General features: G+C 42.7%; 1 protein-coding gene across 2 annotated transcripts in view; it reads right to left on the bottom strand.

Moving 5' to 3' along the window:
- Nucleotides 1-27,208, bottom strand: part of erbin (erbb2 interacting protein) — a 237,857-nt gene that overhangs the window by 126,824 nt on the left and 83,825 nt on the right. For both annotated transcript variants that reach the window (XM_067982614.1, XM_067982615.1), the window contains exon 2: nt 1,777-1,974. In XM_067982614.1, the coding sequence (XP_067838715.1) occupies nt 1,777-1,965 (189 nt within the window). In that variant the 5' untranslated portion in view covers nt 1,966-1,974. The remainder of the gene's footprint in view (nt 1-1,776; nt 1,975-27,208) is intronic.

Here is a 27,208-nt window from a genome sequence, read left to right as displayed (position 1 = left end):
AAATTGTACTATAATTAATTTTAAAGTTTAGTGGTTATTTTTCACTTTTCTCACCAACTACAGAAGTTATGTAGCTTACATAGAATGTACAGCATAGAAATAGGCCATTAGGCCCAACTGGTCCATGCCGGTGTTTATGGTCCACTCAAGCCTTCTCTCACCCCTCTTCATCTAACCCCAACAGCATAACCGTCTATTCTTTTCTCCCGTGTTTATCTAGCTTCCCCTTAAATGCAGCTATGCCATTCGCCTCAACTACTCCTGTGGTAGCGAGTTCCACATTCTAACCACTCTCTGGTTAAAGAAGTTTCTCCTGAATTCCCAATTGGATTTATTAGTGACCATCTTAGATTTATGGCCCCTAGTTTTGGTCTCCCCCACAACTGGAAACATCTTGTCTACATCTATCTATCAAACGCTTTCATAATGTTAAAAACCTCTATCAGGTCACCCCTCAGCCTTTTTAGAGAAAGGAGCCCCAGTCTGTTCAATCTTTCCAGATAGGTAAGTACCTCTCAGCTCTGGTATCATCCTTGTAAGCCTTTTCCGCACCATCTCCAGTGCCTTTATATCCTTTCTATCATATCATTTTCTCCTAAGAGAAGGAATCCTCAGCCAGTATGGGAAGAAGGATTTGGCTGTGGATGGGAAAAGCAGTTGGCGAGGTATTACTGTAAAAGGGGAAATTAAGCAGGGTGCAGCCAGCCCGACAGAGAACTGACACTGATGCGGATTTGAGAAGAGTTTAGCAGCCAGGAGTCCTTTGGAATGAGAAATGCAGCTAACATGAAGTAGGGTTGATAGGAGAGATGCAGCCAGCGATAATTAAATGGGAATTTGACATGAGGAGTGGGGGGTTGAACTATGACTTTCTGCTTAAGCCAGGGGTTGGGGGGAGGGGGGTAAATCGGGTTTGTATTGCAACTAGTTTCATATCCTATCAATTCCACTGCTTCGGCAGGGTTTTTCACCATCTTCCAGTTACCATGAAATTTTGATGGCACTCTGCACGCGCATATGCATGTTGGAAAACGGAGACCATAAACTTGCTCAGAAGGGCACCTAAAATGGGTGGGAATGGGGAAACAAAGTGGGCAAAAATATTGCTGCACTTGCAGGGCTTTCTAGACATTTTCCTACCATAACTGAGGCTTATTTTTTGGTTCACTTCAAATCTCACTTGGTTCCTCCACTTTAGATTATTCCTTCTATTTACAAATGTTCATAGAATGGACATCTGCTGATGTTTTCTCTTCAGACTTTTTCTGCTTAGTTTCAGAATTCACTCAAGGTATTGTCTGGCCTGTCTCACAGTGTTAGGTGATGCCCCATTGTTTCCAAATGGACCAACTACTCAGCTGTACCTGAATAGAAGCAAATTGGGCCAAATTTTCCAGACTTAATCTAAAACAGTAGATTGAGGACCATATGAGTGAACAGTTTCTAATTACCAGCTAACTTATAATGGCTTAGCCTAACAGTAGAGAACTACCACTCAATTGAATTTTGGTTGAGATTATTTTTATAGAGTCTTGATTTACATGCCCCATCAGGTAACCAGATTTTCATAGCAGTCAAGTTAATGTGTTGAAGGAAATAGGAAAAACAGAGGAATAACGCCTGATGCAAAACTAACACACCTGAAGGGAGAAAAGTACAGGAACATTGTAAACATGCACATGTACATAAATTGTTTTGGGAGATTTCAGACAAGAGGGACAATCATACTTTGTCATGAACAGCAACTAAAGCTTTCTCCGAAGGAAAACATCTCACCTTTGGAAGCTCTTCAATCTGGTTAGCATCTAAATAAAGTTCCTCTAAGGTCTTATCGAAAGGGAAGATCTCTTTGGGCACTTGTTCCAAACTGCAGTGAGAATAGTCCAACACAGTGACCGCTTCTTCTTCTCCCCTTAGACAGCGACATGGCACCAGCCGTCCAAATAAATTACGTTTTGTCGTCATGATCAGGCACTGTGGACAAGAGAGATTCAATGAGGCTTTGTAGCTGTAGAAAAATCATCTGTGTACATTCCATTCTACACTGAAAATGTAAATGAATCTCCAAGGACAGTGGTGGCAGCATAAATTTTCCTGTCAACCCAGGAGCCATTTTAGTTTTTTTTTAAAAAAGGGCACCAGTTGTGTGTTCAATATTAATTAACGTTTGATTATTTTGAAATACTACAATAGCAACAGATATCAGGAAAATTTATCCTGAAATCCCTTGATACGGTTTAATTTTTTAATAAAATTTGTTGTACTGTAGCAAAAGAGACAGCATTACTACAAAAAAGAGTCAATTTGGATCAGACCAATTAATTAGGCACAGTTCACTGCAAAAATATGTACTCAAACAGCATTAGTATTAGCATGTTTTGATTTACCCATTGTTCTTCAAAGTTTTAAAAAAATCTTTCTGTGTATGTGCTCATGGGACAAGGTAGGGTAAATGGAAAATATTTTACATTCCACTGACATCATGTACTGCAAATCTGCATGCTTATTGCATCTACGTCAATCCTCTCAACAGCACCCCTAATGTTTAGTGCAACTGCCAAATCTTTGGCTAATGAGGTTATATTGAAGGACAGTTGCTTCAAATGATTTGGCGCCTGGATTGGGAACCAGATCAAGGTCGCCTTATTGGGAAGGATGGTGCTCGCAATTCAGCCAAAGAGCGATCTGCGCGATACATCAAAGTAGGTCTTTGCTGACGAGAATGTTTTGACAAGCCAAATCACTATCACCTGACACGTGTGTGTGTGTGTGTGTGTGTGTGTGTGTGTGTGTGTGTAGAAAGAGGAAAATAAGAAGTATTTCTTCTTCGTGCCATCTCCAAGAAAATGATTTCCCTATAAGCTTTTTTTAAATCTGGAATAGATTTCAAGTGAGGTCTCAGTGGTAAAAGGAGCATTACACCTGTATCAACTATTCAGAGATTCTCCCCGGCACTACAGGGGGCCTGGAGTGGAGAGTGTTACACAGGACGGTGGCATCAAATATCTTATTGGGCCATTATGCTCACACCATAGCCGAATGCCCATTTTGTGGCCAGGCTAAAACAGCTTTCATATTTATGCTCAGTGCCAAAGTTTCATTTTACCCCCACAATTTTCATCTTTGGTCAGGAGGTTGAGCAGATCAGAGGACCTCCTGGATGGTCTGCTTCTGGGCCTAACATAAAAGTGCCATATACAGGTCCAGGATGCATAGAATTTGTGGGAAGGGTTTGCTCTAACTGTTGAACACCCTTCAGAGGCCTCATGCGAGCACGTGGCCTCGAAACGGGATTACCGCGGTGTCCATCAGTTTGTTTGAAGCGTTACATGATCCATGGGCACTGCTGGGCAAACCATGCATCAACAGAGATAACCAGATCTTGTTTTAACACTTATGAATGCATTTTTATTTGACTTGGCCACCTGTATTAAATGGTGCCCTCCTCTTGAGGGAGGCACTTGTTAGTTTGCTAATGGTTTTTCTTTCGTCCTGGTGGCATTGGGCTCCTGCCACTTTATCGACACAAGCAAAAGAGGCAACTGTATCAATTCATGCTTCACGTTGTATGACATGTTGAACTCTCAAAATTTATAATATTTATAAGAGTCTTAAAATTTACAATATTTATAAGAGCATAAGAGTCATCATGTTATGGGCAAGTCTTGCTACAAGAGGTTTTTGATGTAGATTGAGGAAGAAGCACATTCTCAATTGCCTGCACAGTGTACTGCCACATTAGTCATCAATAATGAGATGCTTGAAGAGTCACAACAATTACCCTTCACTCCCAAATAAAGTTTTTTCCATTTATAAAAAACATTTTCCTAACAAGACTATTTCAAGATTCTTCTACTTACCCAAACCAAACTATCCGTTATAATATTATGGTTCGGATACCTATTTTAAAAATGGGGAAAATTGTACTTTCAATTGAAAATGGAACAGCAAATCGCATCCCAACCCACTGTACCAAAGAATGGTGGAGTGCAGGCTCATTATCCACAATCTTGCACATATCAAGCTCCAGCTCCTGCCATGCCACCATAAGGAGGAAAAGCAAGGAAGACCATGCAAACTGCTCCTCACTCCTATTAACCAATTTCAGAGCGTATGTGTCAAGATTGGGGAACGTATGCACCAAAGCAGGCCAGAAAGGGGGAGAAAATTGCTGTTTTAACAAAAAACACACACTGGTTAAGAGAGTGTTGGGTTAATGATGTGCCATTTTGAAAACATGGCAAAAAAGTTTCATGAATTTGAACCCACTATTCCACACGAGTGGCCTATCTTGGAATGAGCTAGCTAACAATGGACAGCAAAAATGCATTTCAGTGAATCCATGCATCTTTCATGCATCTCTGCTAATGCTGATTCTCCAATACCCACTGAAATGGCGCTTGGTGTTGAAGAAGAGAACCGAGCCGAAAAAGGGAGGAAAGTCCTCAAGAATTAAATGGTTGCTCAATCTTTCTTCCTAATTATAGGTTACATTACTCCATGGAAACTCTGCCAGAGCTCAAATTTTTCAGCTATCTGATCTATTAAGTGCTATCTCTCATTGCACCTGAATGCAATTTGTTCAACAGTAATTCCATTTGAACAGGTATGGGTTGCTACTGAAATTTCTGTTCTATGGCTTTGTTACTCCTGTGCACAACCATTTAACCGTGGGTGAAATACAGCTGAACTGTCCGTAATATAATAGAAAACAAGGTTTAACCTAACTTCTGTAGAGCAACTATTAAATATATTTCAATTAATTATGTCACAAACAAAATTCAGTAACAATGCACACGCTGTAAAGGTATCTGCATGTAATCGGCAAGCAGCATATCCATTTCCTGTCAATTTGATGGACGAGGGCAATTACAGTAACAATTACCTTTTATTTACCAAATGGGGGCAAGGGGGAACTGCTTATGAAATCAAATCCTAAATTCAGTTAATTCTAAAAATTAAAACATAAATGTGGTGTTGATTTTCTGGATGTGGGTAGTAGAGTAGATATACAATAAACACTTGATACGGAAAACAATTCTTAAAGATTACTTCATAGATTGGAAAGTATCCCAATCAAACAGTCAATAGTGTTAAAAGTCAGGAGTAAATGACTAGGTAGCAGTAATTTTAGAAGTCGGCAAATGATAGCATTACACACTTCATTTTGTGCTACTCAAAAATCTATTTTATGCTAAATTTAACATTTGCTATTGTTTCTTTATCTCCTGAATTAACCCTTTCGCTAGCCAAAACTCAGTTACAAAAAGAAAAATTCCATTTGAAGTCAACATCTTTTCTTAAAAAAAATCTCCAAAAGGTCAGAAAACTTATTTTTAAAAATCCCACGTCTCAAAGACAACTTTAGAAGTAAAGATGCTCAAGGATTTGTATAAATGTTACATTATAGTTTCAAAGTGCCTGTACCTAGGTAAGAACATAAGACCATAAGAGATAGAAACAAGAGTAGACCATCTGGCCCTTCGAGCCTGATCATGGCTGATCTGATTTCGACCTCAACTCCACTTTCCCGCCTTTTCCCCATATCTTTTGACTCCATTGTCGATCAAAAATTTGTCGAACTCAGCCTTGAATGTATTCAATGAGACAGCCTTCACAGCTTTTTGGGGTAAAGAATTCCAAAGATTCATGACTCTCTGGGAAGAAATTGCTCCTCATTTCAGTCTTAAAATGGTGGACTGAAAGATGCTACATGACACATTTCTTGAGAATTTTCTCTCATCTTAGGAACATGAGTAGGCCACTTAGCCACTCGAGTCTGTTCTGCCATTCAATGAGATCATGGCTGTTATACCCTTAGCCCCATATCCCTCAATACCTTTGGTTAACAAAAATCTACCAATCTCAGACTTAAAATTACAATTGAGCTAGCATCAACTGCCATTTGCGGAAGAGCGCGCCAAACATCTACCACCCTTTGCGTGTAGAAGTGTTACCTAACTTCACTCCTGAAAGTCCGAGCTCTAATTTTTAAGCTATATCCCCAAGTCCGAGACTCCCCAACCAGCAGAAAAAGTTTCTCACTATCTACCCGATCAGTTCCACTTAATATCTTGAAACCTTTGATCAGGAATTAGAACCCTAGTTCGATTTATATCTCCTCGTAATTTAAAGCTTGGAGTCCAGGTATCATTCTAGTAAATCTATGCTGCAATCCCTCCTAGGCCAATATATCCTGGCTAAGGTGCAGTGCCCAAAACTGAACACAGTACTCCAGGTGTGGTCTAACCAGGGCTTTGTATAGCTGTAGCATAACTTCCACCCCCTTGTATTTTAGTCCTCTAGATATAAAGGCCAGCATTCCATTAGCCTTTTTGATTATTTTCTGCACCTGTCCATGACATTTTACTTATCTATGGACATGGACTGCTAAGTCTCTTTGGACCTCCACTGTTTTGAGCTTTTCACCATTTAGAAAGTATTCTGAGCTATCCCTTTTAAGTTCAAAGTGGATGACCTCACATTTGCTTACATTGAAATCCATTTTTTTTAAAAATTCGTTCCTGGGATCTGGGTGTCACTGGCAAGGCCAGCATTTATTCCCTATCCTTAAATGCCCTTGAGAAGGTGGTGGTGAACCGCCTTCTTGAACCTCTGCAGTCCGTGTGGTGAAGGTTCTCCCACAGTGCTATTAGGAAGGGAGTTCCAGCATTTTGATCCAGCAATGATGAAGGAACGGCGATATATTTCCAAGTCGGGATGGTGCGTGACTTGGAGGGGAACGTGCAGGTGGTGTTGTTCCCATGTGCCTGCTGTCCTTGTCCTTCAAGGTGGTAGAGGTTGCGGGTTTGGGAGGTGCTGTCGAAGAAGCCTTGGCGAGTTGCTGCAGTGCAACCTGTGGATGGTACACACTGCAGCCACTGTGCGCCGGTGGTGAAGGGAGTGAATGTTTAGGGTGGTGGATAGGGTGCCAGTCAAGCGAGCTGCTTTGTCCTGGATGGTGTCGAGCTTCTTGAGTGTTGTTGGAGCTGCACTCATCCAGGCAAGTGGACAGTATTCCATCACACTCCTGACTTGTGCCTTGTATATGGTGGAAAGGCTTTGGGGAGTCAGGAAATGAGTCACTCGCTGCAGAATACCCAGCATGTGACCTGCTCTTGTAGCCACAGTATGTGTGTGGCTGGTCCAGTTAAGTTTCTGGTCAATGGTGACCCCCAGGATGTTGTTGACGGGGGAGAAAGCCTCCGAAAGCTTGTGATTTTCAAATAAAACTGTTGGACTATAACCTGGTGTTGTAAGATTCCTTACATCTGTTTGAGATGGTCATTGCCTGGCACTTGTCTGGAGCGAATGTTACTTACCACTTATCAGCCCAAGCCTGGATGTTGTCCAGGTCTTGCTACATGCGGGCACGGACTGTTTCATTTTCTGAGGGGTTGCGAATGGAACTGAACACTGTGCAATCATCAGCGAACATCCCCACTTCTGACCTTATGATGGAGGGAAGGTCATTGATGAAGCAGCTGAAGATGGTTGGGCCTCGGACACTGCCCTGAGGAACTCCTGCACCAGCGTCCTGGGGTTGAGATGATTGGCCTCCAACAACCACTACCATCTTCCTTCATGCTAGGTATGACTCCAGCCACTGGAGAGTTTTCCCCGATTCCCATTGACTTGAATTTTACTCGGGCTCCTTGTTGCCACACTCGGTAAAATGTTGCCAAAATGTCAAGGGCAGTCGCTCTCATCTCACCTCTGGAATTCAGCTCTTTTGTCCATGTTTGGACCAAGGCTGTAATGAGGTCTGGAGCAGAGTGGTCCTGGCGGAACCCAAACTGAGCATTGGTGAACAGGTTATTGGTAAGTGTCGCATGATAGCACTGTCGACGACACCTTCCATCACTTTGCTGATGATTGAGAGTAGACTGATGGGGCGGTAATTGGCCGGATTGGATTTGTTCTGCTTTTTGTGGACAGGACATACCTGGGCAATTTTTCACATTCTTGGATAGTTGCCAGTGTTGTAGCTGTACTGGAACAGTTTGGCTAGAGGTGCAGCTGGTTCTGGAGCACAAGCCTTCAGCACTACAGCCGGGATGTTGTCGGGGCCCATAGCCTTTGTTGTATCCAGTGCTCTCAGCCGTTTCTTGATATCACGTGGATTGGCTGAAGACTGGCTTCTATGATGGTGGAGATATCGGGAGGAGGCCGAGATGGATCATCCACTCGGCACTTCTGGCTGAAGATGGTTGCAAATGCTTCAACCTTGTCTTTTGCACTCCCGTGCTGGACTCTGCCATCATTGAGGATGGGGATGTTTACAGAGCCTCCTCCTCCTGTTAGTTATTTAATTGTCTACGACCATTCGCGACTGGATATGGCAGGACTGCAGAGCTTTGATCTGTTGGTTGTGGAATCGCTTAGCTCTGTTTATAGCATGTTGCTTCCGTTGTTTAGCAAGCATGCAGTCCTGTGCTGTAGCTTCACTAAGTTGGCACCTCATTTTTAGGTGCGCCTGGTGTTACTCCTGGCATGCTCTTCTACACTCCTCATTGAACCAGGGTTGTTCCCCAGGCTTGTTGGTAATGGTAGAGTGAGGAATATGCCGGAATACAATTCTGAGGCTGCTGATGGCCCACAGCGCCTCATGGATGCCCAGTTTTGAACTGCAAGATCTGTTCTGAATTTATCCCATTTTGCATGGTGATATTGCCACACAACACGTTGGATGGTGTCCTCAGTGCGGAGATGGGACTTCGTCTCCACGAGGACTGTGCGGTGGTCACTCCTACCAATACTGTCATGGACAGATGCACTTGCGACAGGTAGATTGGTGAGGACGAGGTCAAGTAAGTTTTTCCCTCGAGTTGGTTTGCTCACCACCTGTCGCAGGCCCAGTCTGGCAGCTATGTCCTTCAGGGCTTGGCCAGCTCGGTCAGTAGTGGTGCTACCAAGCCACTCTTTGTGACGGACATTGAAGTCCCCCACCCAGAGTACATTCTGTGCCCTTGCTACCCACAGTGCTTCCTCCAAGTGGTGCTCAACATGGAGGAGGACTGATTCATCAGCTGAGGGAGGACGGTAGGTGGTAATCAGCTGGCGGTTTCCTTGCCCATATTTCACCTGATGCCATGAGATTTCGTGGGGTCCAGAGTCAATGAGGGACTTTATATGGACTTACTAAATAAAACCAAAGTCTAACACACAAACTATTTCTAATTTGCATTGCAAACTGTAAGTACCTAAATGGCATTCACTTTGCCAATGAAATTCAATAGAATTCTGCCACGACTACAACTACGATTAAATTCCCATCCATCAGCTCAGTCGTGACAATGGGCCCGAATTAATTCATTCCACTGTTGTCAGTTCTCAAATAGTCTGGCCCCTTCAGTCATCTGTGTCCCTTTCAGCAACAAGTCACTCTTGACATTGTCTATCCAGTGCTTCCTTGGTCTTTCTCGGCTTCTTGTTCCATGTACCGCTCCAAACAGGACCATGAAAGGTATTCCAGCTGTTTCCTTTGAAACGTGCCCTTTGATCTTCTGTTGTTTCTTGTCCAAGCCGTGTTCTTATTACATTTGCAAGTAGCTCGGACATTGGCCCTTAAAGCCAAAGACAGCCAATTCAGACCAGCTGCAGATAACATTTAACAATTTTGGAACCACAAGAACAGCAGGTTATGATGAAAAGCACATTCTTAAAAAAAAATTCAAATATACAAGTAATTTTCCACCTTTCATTAGTTCTCAACAGCTTCCTAGCCATAACGATAAGCACACAACTTGCTAACAGGCTTCTGTTGATTTGACTTGGATGCTGGTCCCAAGGAAAGCATTGACAAGGGTGAATAATGTAAAATGATTTTTCCACCCTTTTGAGAGTTGCTGGCCTCTGCCTCTCTGACATCATGGCTATGGCTCGGAGGTTTCTGTATGGGAAACAATAGAGGCAAACTCTCATTCTGCCAGCCTGTAGCACAACACTTTTTGTCACCTAGAAAAAGTGTTTCTCTGGAGTTTTCTGTGAATATGCTTTTCCACAGATCCCCCCCACCCCCCCCGAGGGAAATTGGTTCATCAGAAGAATGATGAATTAGTATGTCCAGTTTATGTCAAGGAAACTAGGTTTGCTGATGACTAAGCAAGTAAACGCACAATGTGTGGGTAACTGAGCCAGGAAGACCTCCATGTTCAGCTTCTAGTCCATGCTGAGCTGGCCAATATCAACTTGGCACCACAATTACCTCAGTGGCTACAAGGCAAGGAAAGATATAAAAGTAAATTGGCCATACTATACTACTGCTTGGTACCCAGTTTCCTTTGGTGGAAAGCGTGGACATCTGTAGCAAATGTGAATGCGCTCAGCTATGATGCCCTGCATTGTTGACTTTCCCTGACATGCCAAAATTACAAATGATTGTTTGGGTGAGATACGAGTGGGCTGTTCGTCCCCATGAAACTATACTTCAATATGAGTCATCACCTTTAGGACAGGCAAGCAATTAGAAAAAAGTAACAAAAGTATGGAAGTGGACACGTGATAATACATAATATATAACTATTGCGGATGTTCTTCAACACTATGTATACAGGCATACCGCTAAAATCATTTTGGTGATTGCATATCTGATGCAAAGTGGGGCTAAACCATAAATAAGTGACTGAAAAAACAATGAAACCAAAATAAAGATAAGCTTCTTTTTTGAAAAAAAAAAGAATTCTGTCAAGGCAGTGACAGAAAATCTCATCAATTTTTTTGCTGGGCAAGGGCGAATTGGAAAATCCCCTCATCTAAGTTACCAGCCTCAGTCTTCATCAATTTGCCTCCCATTACACGCTACTGCAGACAGAAACTAAAATCTTTATATTCTTTGGTATGATACCTAAAGAAATTGGAGCTGAGCAAATTGAAGATAGTGATTTTTAAAAAACAATTCCTGTTCAAAAAGCAAAAAGCTACAGATGCTAGAAATCAAACAAAAACAGAAAATGCTGCAAACACTCGGCAGATCAGTCAGCACTCTGTGGAGAGCGCAAATGAGTTCAAGTTTCAGGTGTAGACCCATCAGTACAATTTCTTAAAATTAATTTCAAGCTTGGTGAAAAGTTGTGTGCTCAAAGCCATTCCAAAACAGTTGATTCATCAAGTATGTACCATACAAGCTTTTGGAAGTGATGCTTTCAACAAGTTAAAGCTTGAAACAAATTAAAACATCTTAGAAAATTCACTTAGTCAAACTCTCTGGGCTGGTTCCAGAGGACAAGCGTTAGCGCCCCATCCCCAGGCTGTCAGAGCAGAAAAGGCTGCATTTGGCAGCAAATGCGTACTTCCTGTTGTACTGTACAAAGCTATTGATGCAAGGTCAAGAGTTCTATTCATTTACATACATTAGCTCTTTCTGAAATTTCAGATTCTTGCAGGACTAACCAAGCTAACCAGATCTGCACAGCAGTAAAAACAGGGCATTTAAAAGGACAAGTAGCTGTAAAATCAGTTTTCCACTGTTTTATACTCAAAAATGTAATTTTTCTTTCAACTCAAACAAACAGAACTCACAAGGACACTTTTAGATTTAATTTCTCCCACTTTCACTTCTATGTAGCCTCCTTAACCTCTGAGTGAGAATTAGTCAAAGTTGTAAACTTCTGCATACCATCAAAATATCCCCATAATGATGATTAAGCAAGTTATTCCCACACAAAAAACACAGGCATCTCAATTTTTGACCCGACTAAACTCTTAAACAGGCGACAACTTAAACCCATCAAACTCAGCTGACTGGTAGTGTTGTGCAGTTAAAAGCCCTATTCTTATAAATAACTGTCAGCATTTGCTCTTAAAGAGCTGCAGTGGATGGGGTGCCAATCAAACAGCCCGCTTGATTGGCACCCCATCCACCACCCTAAACATTCACTCCCTTCACCACCGGCACACTGTGGCTGCAGTGTGCACCATCCACAGGATGCACTGCAGCAACTCGCCAAGGCTTCTTCGACAGCACCTCCCAAACCCGCGACCTCTACCACCTAGTAGGACAAGAGCAGCAGGCGCATGGGAACAACACCACCCGCACGTTCCCCTCCAAGTCACACACCATCCCGACTTGGAAATATATCGCCGTTCCTTCATTGTCGCTGGGTCAAAATCCTGGAACTCCCTTCCTAACAGCACTGTGGGAGAACCGTCACCACACGGACTGCAGCGGTTCAAGAAGACGGCTCACCACCACCTTCTCGAGGGCAATTAGGGATGGGCAATAAATGCCGGCCTTGCCAGCGACGCCCACATCCCGTGAACGAATAAAAAAAAAGTATCATTTTTGCAACAACAATTTTTAAGCACATACTGGAAGTTAAGAAGTTTTTTTTAATTTTGTCTTCAGCTCTAATTCTGCCTTCATAAAATAGTGGTATATACTCAGCAGTTTTGCCAAAGTCTTTCTGAGAAAGGTAATAATCATTTACGCATGAGAACAATCTGATTGACAATTCAAATAGGCAAATTGATATTTTTGGGGTATGGAGGGTAAATACTAACTTAAGAACAAGTCGCCACTGTGGGTAAGCCGCACAGACAGAATTACGGCACACTTGAGCATTTATCACAAAGTAACCAGTTTGTACAAATGTTGTAATTTGACATACATTAAATGCAAGTTTTAATTCTGTTTCATAATGGCGTGGGAAACAGTGAAGAAGCAACAATTGTGAAATTGCCCGAAGTCTCCCAGAACCCTTATTCACAGAGTTCATATGGAAGCAGCACTGTGGGAACAGTAGAGAGAAGTACCTCAGGAAGCAGTCATCAGTTTCAGTGTAAATTAAAAACGGCTGTGGAACAGTTGACTAGTGAGGAATATCATTTACCACTGGTAAACAGCGGAAACCCATACAGAAATCAGTCCACAAAAGACAACATGCAGTCACTGGCTGCACATTCCGTTGTTCAACAATTCAGTATTTCAGCTTGCAGCAACAAAATGCAAAGCAACACTTAAAAAAAAACCATCTGAAAAAGAGCAGAAAATTTACATATTTTTGTTGTCAGAATGACAGTGAGCAGTGGAAGATTTACAGTCCAAACAGCTAAAGATCTATAAAATATAAATGATGGATTTCTTTTTTTTTAAAGTTGAGATCCAAGGCCCATAGTGCAGCATCACACCAAGACTGAAAATTAAAAATAGACCAGGTAAACCAGGAAGTAGTTCAGGTAAAAACCTGAAGGTTGCAGGGGTAAGGATAGACTAAGGATGGCAAGGAATTCCACAGTTTTGAGGTCCTGGAAAAATAAATGATTTAGGAGGAAATAGTACAAGGAGTCTCAATGGCCTGAGGATGATAACGGTGCTACATGATTATAACTTTCTTCTTACTAATCATTATAACATTGACAAATGACATCAGGGATAGTCAGCATGGATTTGTTCAGGGAAGGTCTTGCCTTACAAATCTGATTGAATTCTTTGAGGAAGTGACAAGGAAGTGACAAGGAGGATTGATGACGGTAGTGCAATAGATGTTGTCTACATGGATTTTAGTAAGGCATTTGACAAGATCCCACATGGCAGACTGGTCAGAAAGGTAAAAGCCCATGAGACACAGGATAATGTGATGAATTGGATCCAAAGTTAGCTCAGTAACAGGAAACAAAGGGTAAAAGTCGATGGATGTCTTTGGGAATGGAAATCTGTTTCCAGTGGTGTGCCACAGGGCTCAGTGTTGGGTCTCTTGCTGTTTGTGCTATATATTAATGATTTGGACTTGAATGTAGGTGACGTGATTGGCAAATTTGCAGACGACACAAAAATTGGCCGTGGAGTTGATAGTGAAGAGGATAGCTGTAGACTCCAAGAAGATATCAATGGGTTGGTGGAGTGGACGGAAAAGTGGCAAATGGAGTTCAACCGGGAGAAGTGCGAGGTAATGCACTTAGAGAGGGCAAACAGTAAAAGGGAATACGCAGTAAACAGGAATATATTGAGAGGGGTAGAGGAAGTGAGAGACCTTGGAGTGCATGCGCACAGGTCCCTGAAGGTGGCAGTACAGGTAGATAAGGTTGTGAAGAAGGCATACGGAATACACTCCGTTATTAGCCGAGGTATAGAATACAAAAGCAGGGATGTAATGATGGAACTGTATAAAATGCTGGTAAGGCCACAGCTGGAGTATTGTGCGCAGTTCTGGTCACCACATTACAGGAAGGACGTAATTGCTCTGGAGCAAGTGCGGAGAAGATTTACAAGAATGTTGCCAGGGCTTGAAAATTGCAGCTATGATGAGAGATTGGATAGGCTGGGGTTGTTTTCCTTGGAGCAGAGGAGGCTGAGGGGTGACTTGATTGAGGTGTACAAAATTATGAGGGGCCGAGATAGAGTAGACAGGAAGTACCTGTTTCCCCTAGCGGAGAGTTCAAGAACTAGAGGACATAGATTTCAGCTGATTGGCAGAAGGATTAGAGGGGACATGAGGAAAAACTTTTTTACCCAGAGGGTGGTGAGTGTATGGAATTCGCTGCCCGAATTGGTGGTAGAGGCAAGGACCCTCAACTCTTTTAAAAAGTACCTGGACCTGCACCTAAAGTGCTGTAAGCTGAAGAGCTACGGACCAGGTGCTGGAAGGTGGGATTAGAACAGGCACCTGGTTGTTCTTCGAGCCGGCGCGGACATCATGAGCCGAATGGCCCCCTTCTGTGCTGTATCTTTTCTATGGTTCCAAATTTTTGAAAGTGGGTAGACAGAGTGAGAGAGAACACCATCATATGGATACTAGAAAAGTAGGATCGTATATTGAGAAGCTTAAAAAATAAAACCAACATGCTGACAATCCCCATACTGTATGAAAGAAAGATCACTTATATTTACAAACATTCACAGGACCTGTATATTTCCTGCATTTTCTGTTTTTGTTTGACAATTTTCACGTGCCCCATCCAACAGTAAGAGGTGTACTAGAAAAGCTTCCTCATATTTGGGAGCGAGAAGGACTTGTGCTTAGAATTGTTGAGGGGGTGAGGGCAAGCAAAGATGAGAAAGCAGGAGGCCTAATAAAGGAAACAGGGCTTTTTGATGGCAATTTTGGCAATGAAGACATGGGAGTCCCACTTGAGGATAAAGGAGATAGTTAGACCAAAAAATGTTGGTCGATGAAGCAACTTGGGTGAGGTACCAAAAGGCTGCCAGCATTCATATCCCTGCAAGAGTTGATGCCTTCAGGGGAAGAATATTGGACTTTATATTAAAAAAATGTAATTATATATCAACTCAATCAATCTAATATCAGTAATGAGGAAATATCCTCAAGCACATTTTACTGAACACAAAAACAGCTTTGGAAGCATGACAAATTTTTTTGTCCCTTGTCAGATCAAATAAAAATCACTGGAAAACTGTCAAGTGACTATATTAGTGGATTTGGCCAGCAGATAGCATACATGACTGTCCCAAAACATGGCAAGATTCCACATTAACAGCTTCTGAAGACAAAGCAGCAGACGTAATTGGTGGCAACTTAGCCAACTAGACTGAAATTTGGACGAGCATCAGAAGAGAACTGATCAGTGGCAAAATTCTGTCTGGGTAGCAACAAATAGTGTCCATGTCAGTCACATTATAAGAGAGCACTTACAGCACGGCATTGTCAGCTGAGACGAAGTGACTATTGTAGAGGAAATTCAAAATATCAGCTAAGGAACGTTAGAAAATATTTAACTTGGAAACATACAGAATGCACATTAGTATGAAATGAATTCTTTTGCGCGTTGGTCAGTGGGGCATCTGAACAGATTTGGGTACAATTCATTATCAACTACTCAATGTCCAGGCAATGCATGGCTGTTGTCAAGTTCTGGAATACAAGGACGACAGCTTATTCAGAGCTGATACCGGCTCATTGAGGTTTATTAGAAAACTCACATCTGGAATAGAATTTTGGACATACAGCTGTCAAAAATCAATGAAGAATGACCAGGATAACTGCAAGCTTCCAAAGAGGAGTAAACTAGAAAAATTAAAAGGAAAAGTTAGCAAATGGGTATTTATCCCTTGGGCAAAAAGATTAAATGGGAGATAATTTTTTAATAAGGGAGGGGCAGGACTGGCAGCTCAATGTTCCAGGGTACAGATGCTATAGGAAAGATAGAGCAGGAGGTAAGAGAGGAGGGGGAGTTGCGTTCTTGATTAGGGAGAACATCACGGCAGTAGTGAGAGGGGATATATCCAAGGGTTCGCCCACTGAGTCTGAATGGGTAGAACTGAAAAATAAGAAGGGAGAGATCACTTTGATAGGATTGTACTACAGACCCCCAAATAGTCAACGGGAAATTGAGGAGCAAATATGTAAGGAGATTACAGACAGCTGCAAGAAAAATAGGGTGGTAATAGTAGGGGACTTTAACTTTCCCAACATTGACTGGGACAGCCATAGCATTAGGGGCTTGGATGGAGAGAAATTTGTTGAGTGTATTCAGGAGGAATTTCTCATTCAGTATGTGGATGGCCCGACTAGAGAGGGGGCAAAACTTGACCTCCTCTTGGGAAATAAGGAAGGGCAGGTGACAGAAGTGTTAGTGAGGGATCACTTTGGGACCAGTGATCATAATTCCATTAGTTTTAGGATAGCTATGGAGAATGATAGGTCTGGCCCAAAAGTTAAAATTCTAAATTGGGAAAAGGCCAATTTTGATGGTATTAGACAGGAACTTTCAGAAGTTGATTGGGAGAGTCTGTTGGCAGGCAAAGGGACGTCTGGTAAGTGGGAGGCTTTCAAAAGTGTGTTAACCAGGGTTCAGGGTAAGCACATTCCTTATAAAGTGAAGGGCAAGGCTGGTAGAAGTAGGGAACCTTGGATGACTCGGGAGATTGAGGCCCCAGTCAAAAAGAAGAAGGAGGCATATGACATGCATAGGCAGCTGGGATCAAGTGGATCCCTTGAAGAGTATAGAGATTGCCGGAGTAGAGTTAAGAGAGAAATCAGGAGGGCAAAAAGGGGACATGAGATTGCTTTGGCAGATAAGGCAAAGGAGAATCCAAAGAGCTTCTACAAATACATAAAGGGCAAAAGAGTAACTAGGGAGAGAGTAGGGCCTCTTAAGGATCAACAAGGTCATCTATGTGCAGAACCACAAGAGATGGGTGAGATCCTGAATGAATATTTCACATCGGTATTTACGGTTGAGAAAGGCATGGATGTTAGGGAACTTGGGGAAATAAATAGTGATGTCTTGAGGAGTGTACATATTACAGAGAGGGAGGTGCTGGAAGTCTTAACGCGCATCAAGGTAGATAAATCTCCGGGACCTGATGAAATGTATCCCAGGACGTTATGGGAAGTTAGGGAGGAAATTGCGGGTCCCCTAGCAGAGATATTTGAATCATCCACCGCTACAGGTGAGGTGCCTGAAGATTGGAGGGTAGCAAATGTTGTGCCTTTGTTTAAGAAGGGCGGCAGGGAAAAGCCTGAGAACTACAGACCGGTGAGCCTGACATCTGTAGTGGGTAAGTTGTTAGAGGGTATTCTGAGGGACAGGATCTACAGGCATTTGGAGAGGCAGGGACTAATTAGGAACAGTCAGCATGGTTTTGAGAGAGGAAAATCATGTCTCACGAATTTGATTGAGTTTTTTGAAGGGGTAACCAAGAAGATAGATGAGGGCTGTGCAGTAGACGTGGTCTACATGGACTTCAGCAAAGCCTTTGACAAGGTACCGCATGGTAGGTGGTTACATAAGGTTAAATCTCACGGGATCCAAGGTGAGGTAGCCAATTGGATACAAAATTGGATTGACGACAGAAGACAGAGGGTGGTTGTAGAGGGTTGTTTTTCAAACTGGATGCCTGTGTCCAGCGGTGTGCCTCAGGGATCGGTGCTGGGTCCTCAGCTATTTGTTATTTATATTAATGATTTGGATGAGAATTTAGGAGGCATGGTTAGTAAGTTTTCAGATGACACCAAGATTGGTGGCATTGTGGACAGTGAAGAAGGTTATCTAGGATTGCAACGGGATCTTGATAAATTGGGCCAGTGGGCCGATGAATGGCAGATGGAGTTTAATTTAGATAAATGTGAGGTGATGCATTTTGGTAGATCGAATCGGGCCAGGACCTCCTCCGTTAATGGTAGGGCGTTGGGGAGAGTTATAGAACAAAGAGATCTCGGAGTACAGGTTCATAGCTCCTTGAAAGTGGAGTCACAGGTGGAGAGGGTGGTGAAGAAGGCATTCGGCATGCTTGGTTTCATTGGTCAGAACATTGAATACAGGAGTTGGGATGTCTTGTTGAAGTTGTACAGGGCATTGGTGAGGCCACACTTGGAGTACTGTGTACAGTTCTGGTCAACCTATTATAGAAAGGATATTATTAAACTAGAAAGAGTGCAGAAAAGATTTACTAGGATGCTACCGGGACTTGATGGTTTGACTTATAGGGAGAGGTTAGACAGACTGGGACTTTTTTCCCTGGAGAGTAGGAGGTTAAGGGGTGATCTTATAGAAGTCTATAAAATAATGAGGGGCATAGATAAGGTCGATAGTCAAAATCTTTTCCCAAAGGTAGGGGAGTCTATAACGAGGGGGCATAGATTTAAGGTGAGAGGGGAGAGATACAAAAGGGTCCAGAGGGGCAATTTTTTCACTCAAAGGGTGGTGAGTGTCTGGAACGAGCTGCCAGAGGCAGTAGTAGAGGCGGGTACAATTTTGTCTTTTAAAAAGCATTTGGACAGTTACATGGGTAAGATGGGTATAGAGGGATATGGGCCAAGTGCAGGAAATTGGGACTAGCTTAGTGGTATAAACTGGGCGACATGGACGTGTTGGGCCAAAGGGTCTGTTGCCATGTTGTAACTTCTATGATTCTATGATAATAAGACGTGGACAATCTGAACTGAATAATGAAAATAAAGTCATGGGGCTAGAGGACATGAATAAAAATTTATCAAATTCAAAGAGGTCTGGAGACATTTTCTTCCTGTCCAGCAGTCAATTTGAGCAGAAATTATGACCTTTAAGTTAATGTCATGTTGGATATCACCTTTAAAAAGTGGGACAGAAATGATATGCAGTGGTTGGTGCTTATAAAAAGGACAGGGATACACATAAATGTATGGAGCACTATGGCTTCTGTTCAGTTGGATCGATGCAGCAGGGAAAACAACTGAATTAATTGCTCCTTACTTTACAAACTGATACCAGGGAGTAAATTCACTAAATTTTCCCATCATGGGGACTTATGCCAAAATTGGGAGAGCTGTCCCACAGACGAGTCAAGCAACAACCTGACATAGCCATACTCACAGAATCATACCTTTCAGCCAATGTCCCAGACTCTTCCATCACCATCCCTGGGTATGTCCTGTCCCACCGGCAGAACAGACCAACCAGAGGTGGCGGTACAGTGTTATACAGTCAGGAGGGAGTGGACCTGAGAGTCCTCAACATTGACTCTGGACCCAATGCGTGCGTGCTGAACAGGAGAAGCAACATGCTATAGACAGAGCTAAGCGGTTCCACAACCAACGGATCAGATCAAAGCTCTGCAGTCCTGCCACATCCAGTCGTGAATGGTGGTGGACAATGAAACAACAAACGGGAGGAGGAGGCTCTGCAAACATTTCCATCCTCAATGATGGCGAAGTCCAGCATGTGAGTGCAAAAGACAAGGCTGAAGCATTTGTAACCATCTTCAGCCAGAAGTGCCAAGTGGATGATCCATCTCAGCCACCTCCAGATATCCCCATCGTCACAGAAGCCAGTCTTCAGCCAATTCGATTCACTCCACGTGATATCAAGAGATGGCTGAGTGCACTGGATACAGCAAAGGCTATGGGCCCAGACAACATCCCGGCTGTGGTGCTGAAGACTTGTGCTCCAGAACTAGCCGCGCCTCCACCCAAACTGTTCCAGGACAGCTACAACACTGGCATCCACCCGACAATGTGGAAAATTGCCCAGGTATGTCCTGTCCACAAAAAGCAGGACAAATCCAATCCGGCCCATTACCGCCCTATCAGCCTGCTCTCAATCATCAGCAAAGTGATGGAAGGTGTCGTCGACAGTGCGATCAAGCGGCACTTACTCACCAATAACCTGCTCACCAATGCTCAGTTTGGGTTCTGCCAGGACCACTCGGCTCCAGACCTCATTACAGCCTTGGTCCAAACATGGACAAAAGAGCTGAATTCCAGAGGTGAGGTGAGGTGAGAGTGACTGCCCTTGACATCAAGGCAGCATTTGACCGAGTGTGGCACCAAGGAGCCCTAGTAAAATTGAAGTCAATGGGAACCAGGGGGAAAACTCTCCAGTGGCTGACTTCGTACCTAGCACAAAGAAAGATGGTAGTGGTTGTTGGAGGCCAATCATCTCAGCCCAACACAGTGCTGCAGGAGTTCCTCAGGGCAGTGTCCGAGATCCAATCATCTTCAGCTGCTTCATCAATGACCTTCCCTCCATCATAAGGTCAGAAATGGGGATGTTCGCTGATGATTGCACAGTGTTCAGTTCCATTTGCAACCCCTCAAATAATGAAGCAGTCCATGCCCGTATGCAGCAAGACCTGGTCATAAGTGGCAAGTAACACTCGCGCCAGACAAGTGCCAGGCAATGATCACCTCCCCTTGACGTTCAATGGCATTAACATCGCCAAATCCCTCATCAACATCCTGGGGGTCACCAATGACCAGAAACTTAACTGGACCAGCCATATAAATACTGTGGCTACAAGAGCAGGTCAGAGGCTTGGTATTCTGCGACGAGTGACGCACCTCCTGACTCCCCAAAGCCTTTCCACCATCTACAAGGCACAAGTCAGGAGTGTGATGGAATACTCTCCACTTGCCTGGATGAGTGCAGCTCCAACAACACTCAAGAAGCTCGACCCCATCCAGGACAGAGCAGCCCGCTTGATTGGCACCCCATCCACCACCCTAAACATTCACTCCCTTCACCAATGCCGCACTGTGGCTGCAGTGTGCACCATCCACAGGATGCACTGCAGCAACTCACCAAGGCAGCAGGCACATGGGAACACCACCACCTGCATGTTCCCCTCCAAGTCACACACCATCATGACTTAGAAATATAGGAAAAGGAGTAGGCCATTCAGCCCCTCGTGCCTGCTCAGCCATTTTATAAGATCATGGCTGATCTGTGATCTAACTCCATCCACCTGCCTTTGGCCCATATCCCTTAATAACTCTGGTTGCCAAAAAGCTATCTATCTCAGATTTAAATTTAGCAATTGAGCTAGTATCAATTGCCATTTGCAGAAGAGAGCTCCAAACTTCTACCACCCTTTGTGTGTAGAAATGTTTTCTAATCTCGCTCCTGAAAGGTCTGGCTCTAATTTTTAGACTGTGCCCCCTACTCCTAAAATCCCCAACCAACGGAAATAGTTTCTCTCTATCCACCCTATCCGTTCCCCTTAATATCTTATAAACTTCGATCAGATCACCCCTTAACCTTCAAAACTCCAGAGAATACAACCCCAATTTGTGAGATCTCTCCTCGTAACTTAACCCTTGAAGTCTGGGTATCATTCTAGTAAACCGACGCTGCACTCCCTCCAAGGCCAATATGTCCTTCCGAAGGTGCGGTGCCCAGAACTGCGCTCAGTACTCCAGGTGCGGTCTAACCAGGGTTTTGTATATCTGCAGCATAACTTCTGCCCCCTTGTACTCTCGATATAAAGGCCAGCATTCCATTAGCCTTCTTGATTATTTTCTGCACCTGTTCATGACACTTCAATGATCGATGTACCTGAACCCCTAAGTCCCTTTGGACATCCACTGTTTTTAACTTTTTACCATTTAGAAAGTACCCTGTTCTATCCTTTTTTGATCCAAAGTGGATGACCTCACATTTGTCTACATTGAATTCCATTTGCCACAGTTTTGCCCATTCACCTAATCTATCAATGCCACCAATCTTTGTGTCATCGGCAAACTTAGATATGAGACTTTCTATGCCTTCATCTAAGTCCTTAATAAATATTGTGAATAATTGAGGCCCCAAGACAGATCCCTGCGGGACTCCACCAGTCACATCCTGCCAATGTGAGTACCTACCCATTATCCCTACTCTCTGTCGCTTTTCGCTCAGCCAACTTCCTAACCAAGTCCATACTTTTCCCTCGATTCCATGGGCTTCTATCTTAGCTAACAGTCTCTTATGTGGGTCCTTATCAAATGCCTTCTCGAAGTCCATATAAATAACATCCATTGACATTCCCCTGTCCACTACTTTCGTCACCTCTTCAAAAAATTCAATTCTATTTGTCAGACACAACCTACCTTTCACAAATCCATGCTGGCTCTCTCTGATTAACTGATAATTCTCGAGGTGTTCAGTCACCCTATCCTTAATTATAGACTCCAGCATTTTCCCCACAACAGATCTTAGGCTAACTGGTCTATAATTCCCTGGTTTCCCTCCCGCTCCTTTCTTAAAAAGCAGAGTGACATGTGCAATTTTCCAATCTAGAGGGACAGTTCCTGAATCTAGAGAACTTTGAAAGATTATAGTTAGGGCATCAGCAATGTGCTCACCTACTTCCTTTAAAACTCTGGGATGGAAACCATCTGGTCCTGGGGATTTGTCACTCTTTCGTGCTATTATTGTCTTCAATACTGTTGCTTTACTTATGTTAATTTTATCGAGTCCCTTTCCCCGATTCAATATAAGTTTTCTTAGGATTTCCGGCATGCTATCTTCTTTTTCGACTTTAAATACTGATGCAAAGTAATTGTTCAACATGTCCGCCATTTCCCCATTGTCAATGACAAAATCCCCACTTTCAGTTTAAGGGGCCAACACTGCTCCTGACCAACCTCATTTTCCTAATATAATTATAAAAGTTCTTCGTATTGGTTTTGATGTCCCTTGCGAATTTCTTTTCATACTTCCGTACCCGGAATCAACCTAGTGAACCTTCTCTGAACTGCCTCCAATGCAAGTATATCCTTCCTTAAACAAGGGCATCAGAACTGTACGTTGTATTCCAGGTGTGGTCCCATCAGCACCCTGTACAGTTGGAGCATGACTTCCCTGCTTTTATACTCCATCCCCCTCGAAATAAAGGCCAATATTCCGTTTGCCTTCCGGATTACCTGCTGCACCTGTATGTTGACTTTTCGTGTTTCATGTACAAGGACACCCAGATCCCTCTGTACCGCAGCATTTTGTAGGATTTCTCCATTCAAATAATATTTTGCTGTTTTCCTTTTCCTCCCAAAGGGAATAACTTCACATTTTCCCACATTATATTCCATCTGCCAGATTTTTGCCCATTCGCTTAACCCATTTGCAGACACTGTGTCCTCATCGCAACTTGCTTTTCCATCTATCTTTGCATCTTCAGCATGGCCACAATGCACTCTGTTCCTTCATCCAAGTCATTGATATATATTGTAAATAGTTGAGGACCCAGCACTGATCCCTGCGGCACCCCACTAGTTACAGATTGCCATTTTGAAATGACCCTTTTATCCCAACTCTTTGTTTTCTGTTAGTTAGCCAATCCTCTATCCATGCCAGTATATTACCCCCAACACCATGAGCTCTTATCTTGTGCAGTAACCTTTCATGTGGCACCTTATCAAATGCCTTTTGGAAATCCAAATATACTGCATCCATTGGTTCCCCTTGATCCACGCTGCCCGTTACTTCCTCAAAGCACTCCAATAAATTTGTCAGAAATAACTTCCCCACAAAAAGTTAGCATGCAGATACAACAGGCAATTAGGAAAGAAAATGGCATGTTGGCCTTTATTGCAAGGGGGTTGGAGTACAAGAGTAAGGAAGTCTTACTACAATTGTACAGGGCTTTGGTGAGACCACACCTGGAGTACTGTATGCAGTTTTGGTCTCCTTACCCAAGGAAGGATATACTTGCCTTGGAGGTGGTGCAACGACAGTTCACTATATTGGTTTCTGGGATGAGAGGGCTGTCCTGTGAGGAGAGATTGAGTAGAATGGGCCTATACTCTCTGGAGTTTGGAAGAATGAGAGGTGATCTCATTGAAACGTAAGGTTCTAAGAGGGCTTGACAGAGTTGATGCTGAGAAGCTTTTTCCCCTGGCTGGAGAATCTAGAACTAGGGAACATAGTCTCAGGATAAGGGGGTGGAAATTTAGGACTGAGATGAGGGAAAATTTCTTCACTCAGAGTCGTGAATCTTTGGAATTCTCTACCCCAGAGGTCTGTGGATGCTCAGTCGTTGAGTATATTCAAGACTGAGATCCCTAGATTTTTGGACTCTAGGGGAATCAAGGGATATGAGGATCGGGCAGGAAAGTGGAGTTGAGGTCGAAGATCAGCCATGATCTTACTGAATGGCGGAACAGGTTCAAGGGACCGTATGGCCTACTCCTGCTCTTATTTCTTATGTTATGTTCTAAGCTTTTATAAAGCCTCTTCAACATTGCAAATTGTCCTAAGGCACAATTACAACAGGCAATTTGAAGTTTCATATACTCAGGGTAACCCTTATTTCCATAAAGTATCATGTAATTTATGTTAGGAACCTCACCCAGAGCAGATCCCTCATACAGAAAAATTTGCAAGCACTGGTTTACAGTTCTGTGCACAACTGATTGAAAAATACCCGAAAGTAGTTCAGTGTCTTCTTCTGCCCTTTTGGTGTTAAAAGTGATGTAGGTAATGATGCACCATCTAACCTTTTATGGTATTCAACACCCCAGATGACATTTACGAGGTTTGCCGTTGTATTTCATCTGCCCCTCAAGGTCTAGTCGATATCTGTGTCTGACTGCTAACTCTTTCCAAGTTTACATATTGTCACCATTTTCTTAAGCTTCTGTATTCTTCCCAATATCCTGATCTGCCTCAACTTTCTTTACCTGGTTTTGTGCGCATCTTAAGCTTCTGATTTGAACACTAGTCACAGATACACGTGCTAAAAAAGACTGCCACCTAAATGCATAAATACATATATGCAATGTGAGCAGAGCACAACAGGATACAATGGTTTGTGGTGAACTGCTCATGATGTGGCAGACATACTTGTGCTGCAACATGACTTATGCAGCTCATACCTTATTTTCTGAAAGCAATGTCCCAATTGCATTCTCTACATGAATAACCGCATGGTGTGGATATACATCATTAAACTCAGCAGCATTTTAGTGTAACCTGGTGCATTTATTGGATAATCTAACATATGGTGTCAAATATATTTGAAAAAAAAGACAAGTTTAAGCAGTCACTGGGGAAAATATAACATTTGAAATGAGCTGCAAGTAAAATTAGTTTCACCAAATAAAACTTGGGCATCAAATGCCTTGCTGGAGTTTTTTGCTCTTGCCCATGACCAAATACTTGAGGGAATTAGATTCATTTCATGAACTTTTACTGAATACTGAAAGAACCCTGATCCAATGTTTTTTTTTTAAAACCAAAAGTACAAAATCATCAAATCACCATTTAACTAACATTCTGTTCAAACAACTCATCCTATTCACCAAAATAGAGATAGAATAAGGGGCACAATTAATGAGAGCCCTCTTATTCTGCTAAAGTGTTTGAATTATAGAAGTTACAACATGGAAACAGGCCCTTCGGCCCAACATGTCCATGTCGCCCAGTTTATGCCACGAAGCTAGTCCCAATTGCCTGCACTTGGCCCATATCCCTCGATACCCATCTTACCCATGTAACTGTCCAAATGCTTTTTAATAGAATCATAGATCATAGGCAGCTTTAAGTCATAAATCGCTAATGGCGGAAGAATCCCATTTGCTAATACAAAACCATAAACCCTGCAGTGGATACAGAAGTGACGAGGGCTGCTGAATATTGATAAGTACGTCTTAACCACTAAAGGGCAATTATTTTTACCAATTGAAAAGAATTAAGTTTGCATCAGCATGAAAGCACTAATACATTTATATATTGGTGCTGAACAAGTACAAAGCGTAAACAGAAAAAATGTATACAAATATGCATGAAGTTTCAGCATGTGATAGTTGCTAATTTTCACTTGTGGATTACTTCAACAAGGTAAGCATTTGTGGTTTATAGCTTCAGATATCAAATGAACCATGACAACCCTGAAAAACTTGAATGGTGAATGTAAGCTCCATGCACATCTACAGAAACCCAGAGTGCCTTTTGCCAAGATGTAACCAAAACATTACATTATACAGGTCAATTTGACAGCCAAAAATCCAAATTCAAGTATATTCCAAATCTGCAATTGGACTTTGAGTTTAAAAAGTGAGCCAATTAATTTAAGTAGATGCAATTTCCCATACAAGAACAAAATTGTAACTTTTCTGGATTGTTTGAAGAAAGGAAGGCACAGGGCTAACTTGATAATAAATGCCCTTTGCTACAGGACTGCATTACTGTAATTTATCACTCCAGTTATTGCAACTTAGACAAATGATGACAGTACTAAAGCTAACATTCAGATATTACGCTTGCATGTATTTGCTGTTAATAGTAGTTTTGTGACTTATCCACTTTCCAAGCATGCTTCCAACTGGAAATGCAGTACATTCAGTTGGTTATGTCGTTTCTGGGGTTAGCTGGTTCTCAAGCCAGTTTAAAATCACAGCTCACTCCATTCGAATGGGGCTGCTCTGGGATGTCTCCTCAAAAGGTGATGTCAGAGTGGCCCACCACCGGTGGTCTCCAATGGACGTAGGTTTAAAAAAAGGTTATTGTACATACAAAGGTAATTTACATTGAAGGGGGCATTAGAGCACTTGGAACAAAACACTCCCCTAACCTTTCCTTCCTTTAATTAACTTAGCATACTAAGTACAGTACAGGAGGCGGCCATTCGGCCCACCATGCCTGTGCTGGCTTTTTGAAAGAGCTATCCAATTCGTCCCATTTCCCCGCTCTTTCCCCATAGCCTTGTAAATTTTTTCCCTTCAAGTATTTATCCAATTCCCTTTTGAAAGTTACTATTAAATCTGCTTCCACCACCCTTTCAGGCAGTGCATTCCAGATCATTACAACTCTCTGCGTAAAAAAAATGTTTCCTCATGTCGCCTCTGGCTCTTTTGCCGATCACCTTAAATCTTTGTCCTCTGGTTACCAATCCTTCTGCCACTGAAAACAGTTTCTCCTTATAAGAACATAAGAAATTTCTCCTTATGTACTCTCAAAACCGGTCATGATTTTGAACACCTCTATCAAATCTCCCCTTAACCTTAACCGCTCTAAGGAGAACAACCCCAGCTTCTCCCTCCTAAAGTGTGGTGCCTAGAATTGAACACAATACTCC

This window comes from Heptranchias perlo, chromosome 4, assembly GCF_035084215.1.
Source record: "Heptranchias perlo isolate sHepPer1 chromosome 4, sHepPer1.hap1, whole genome shotgun sequence".
NCBI classification, from domain to species: domain Eukaryota; kingdom Metazoa; phylum Chordata; class Chondrichthyes; order Hexanchiformes; family Hexanchidae; genus Heptranchias; species Heptranchias perlo.
This window is presented reverse-complemented; position numbering and strand designations above follow the sequence as displayed.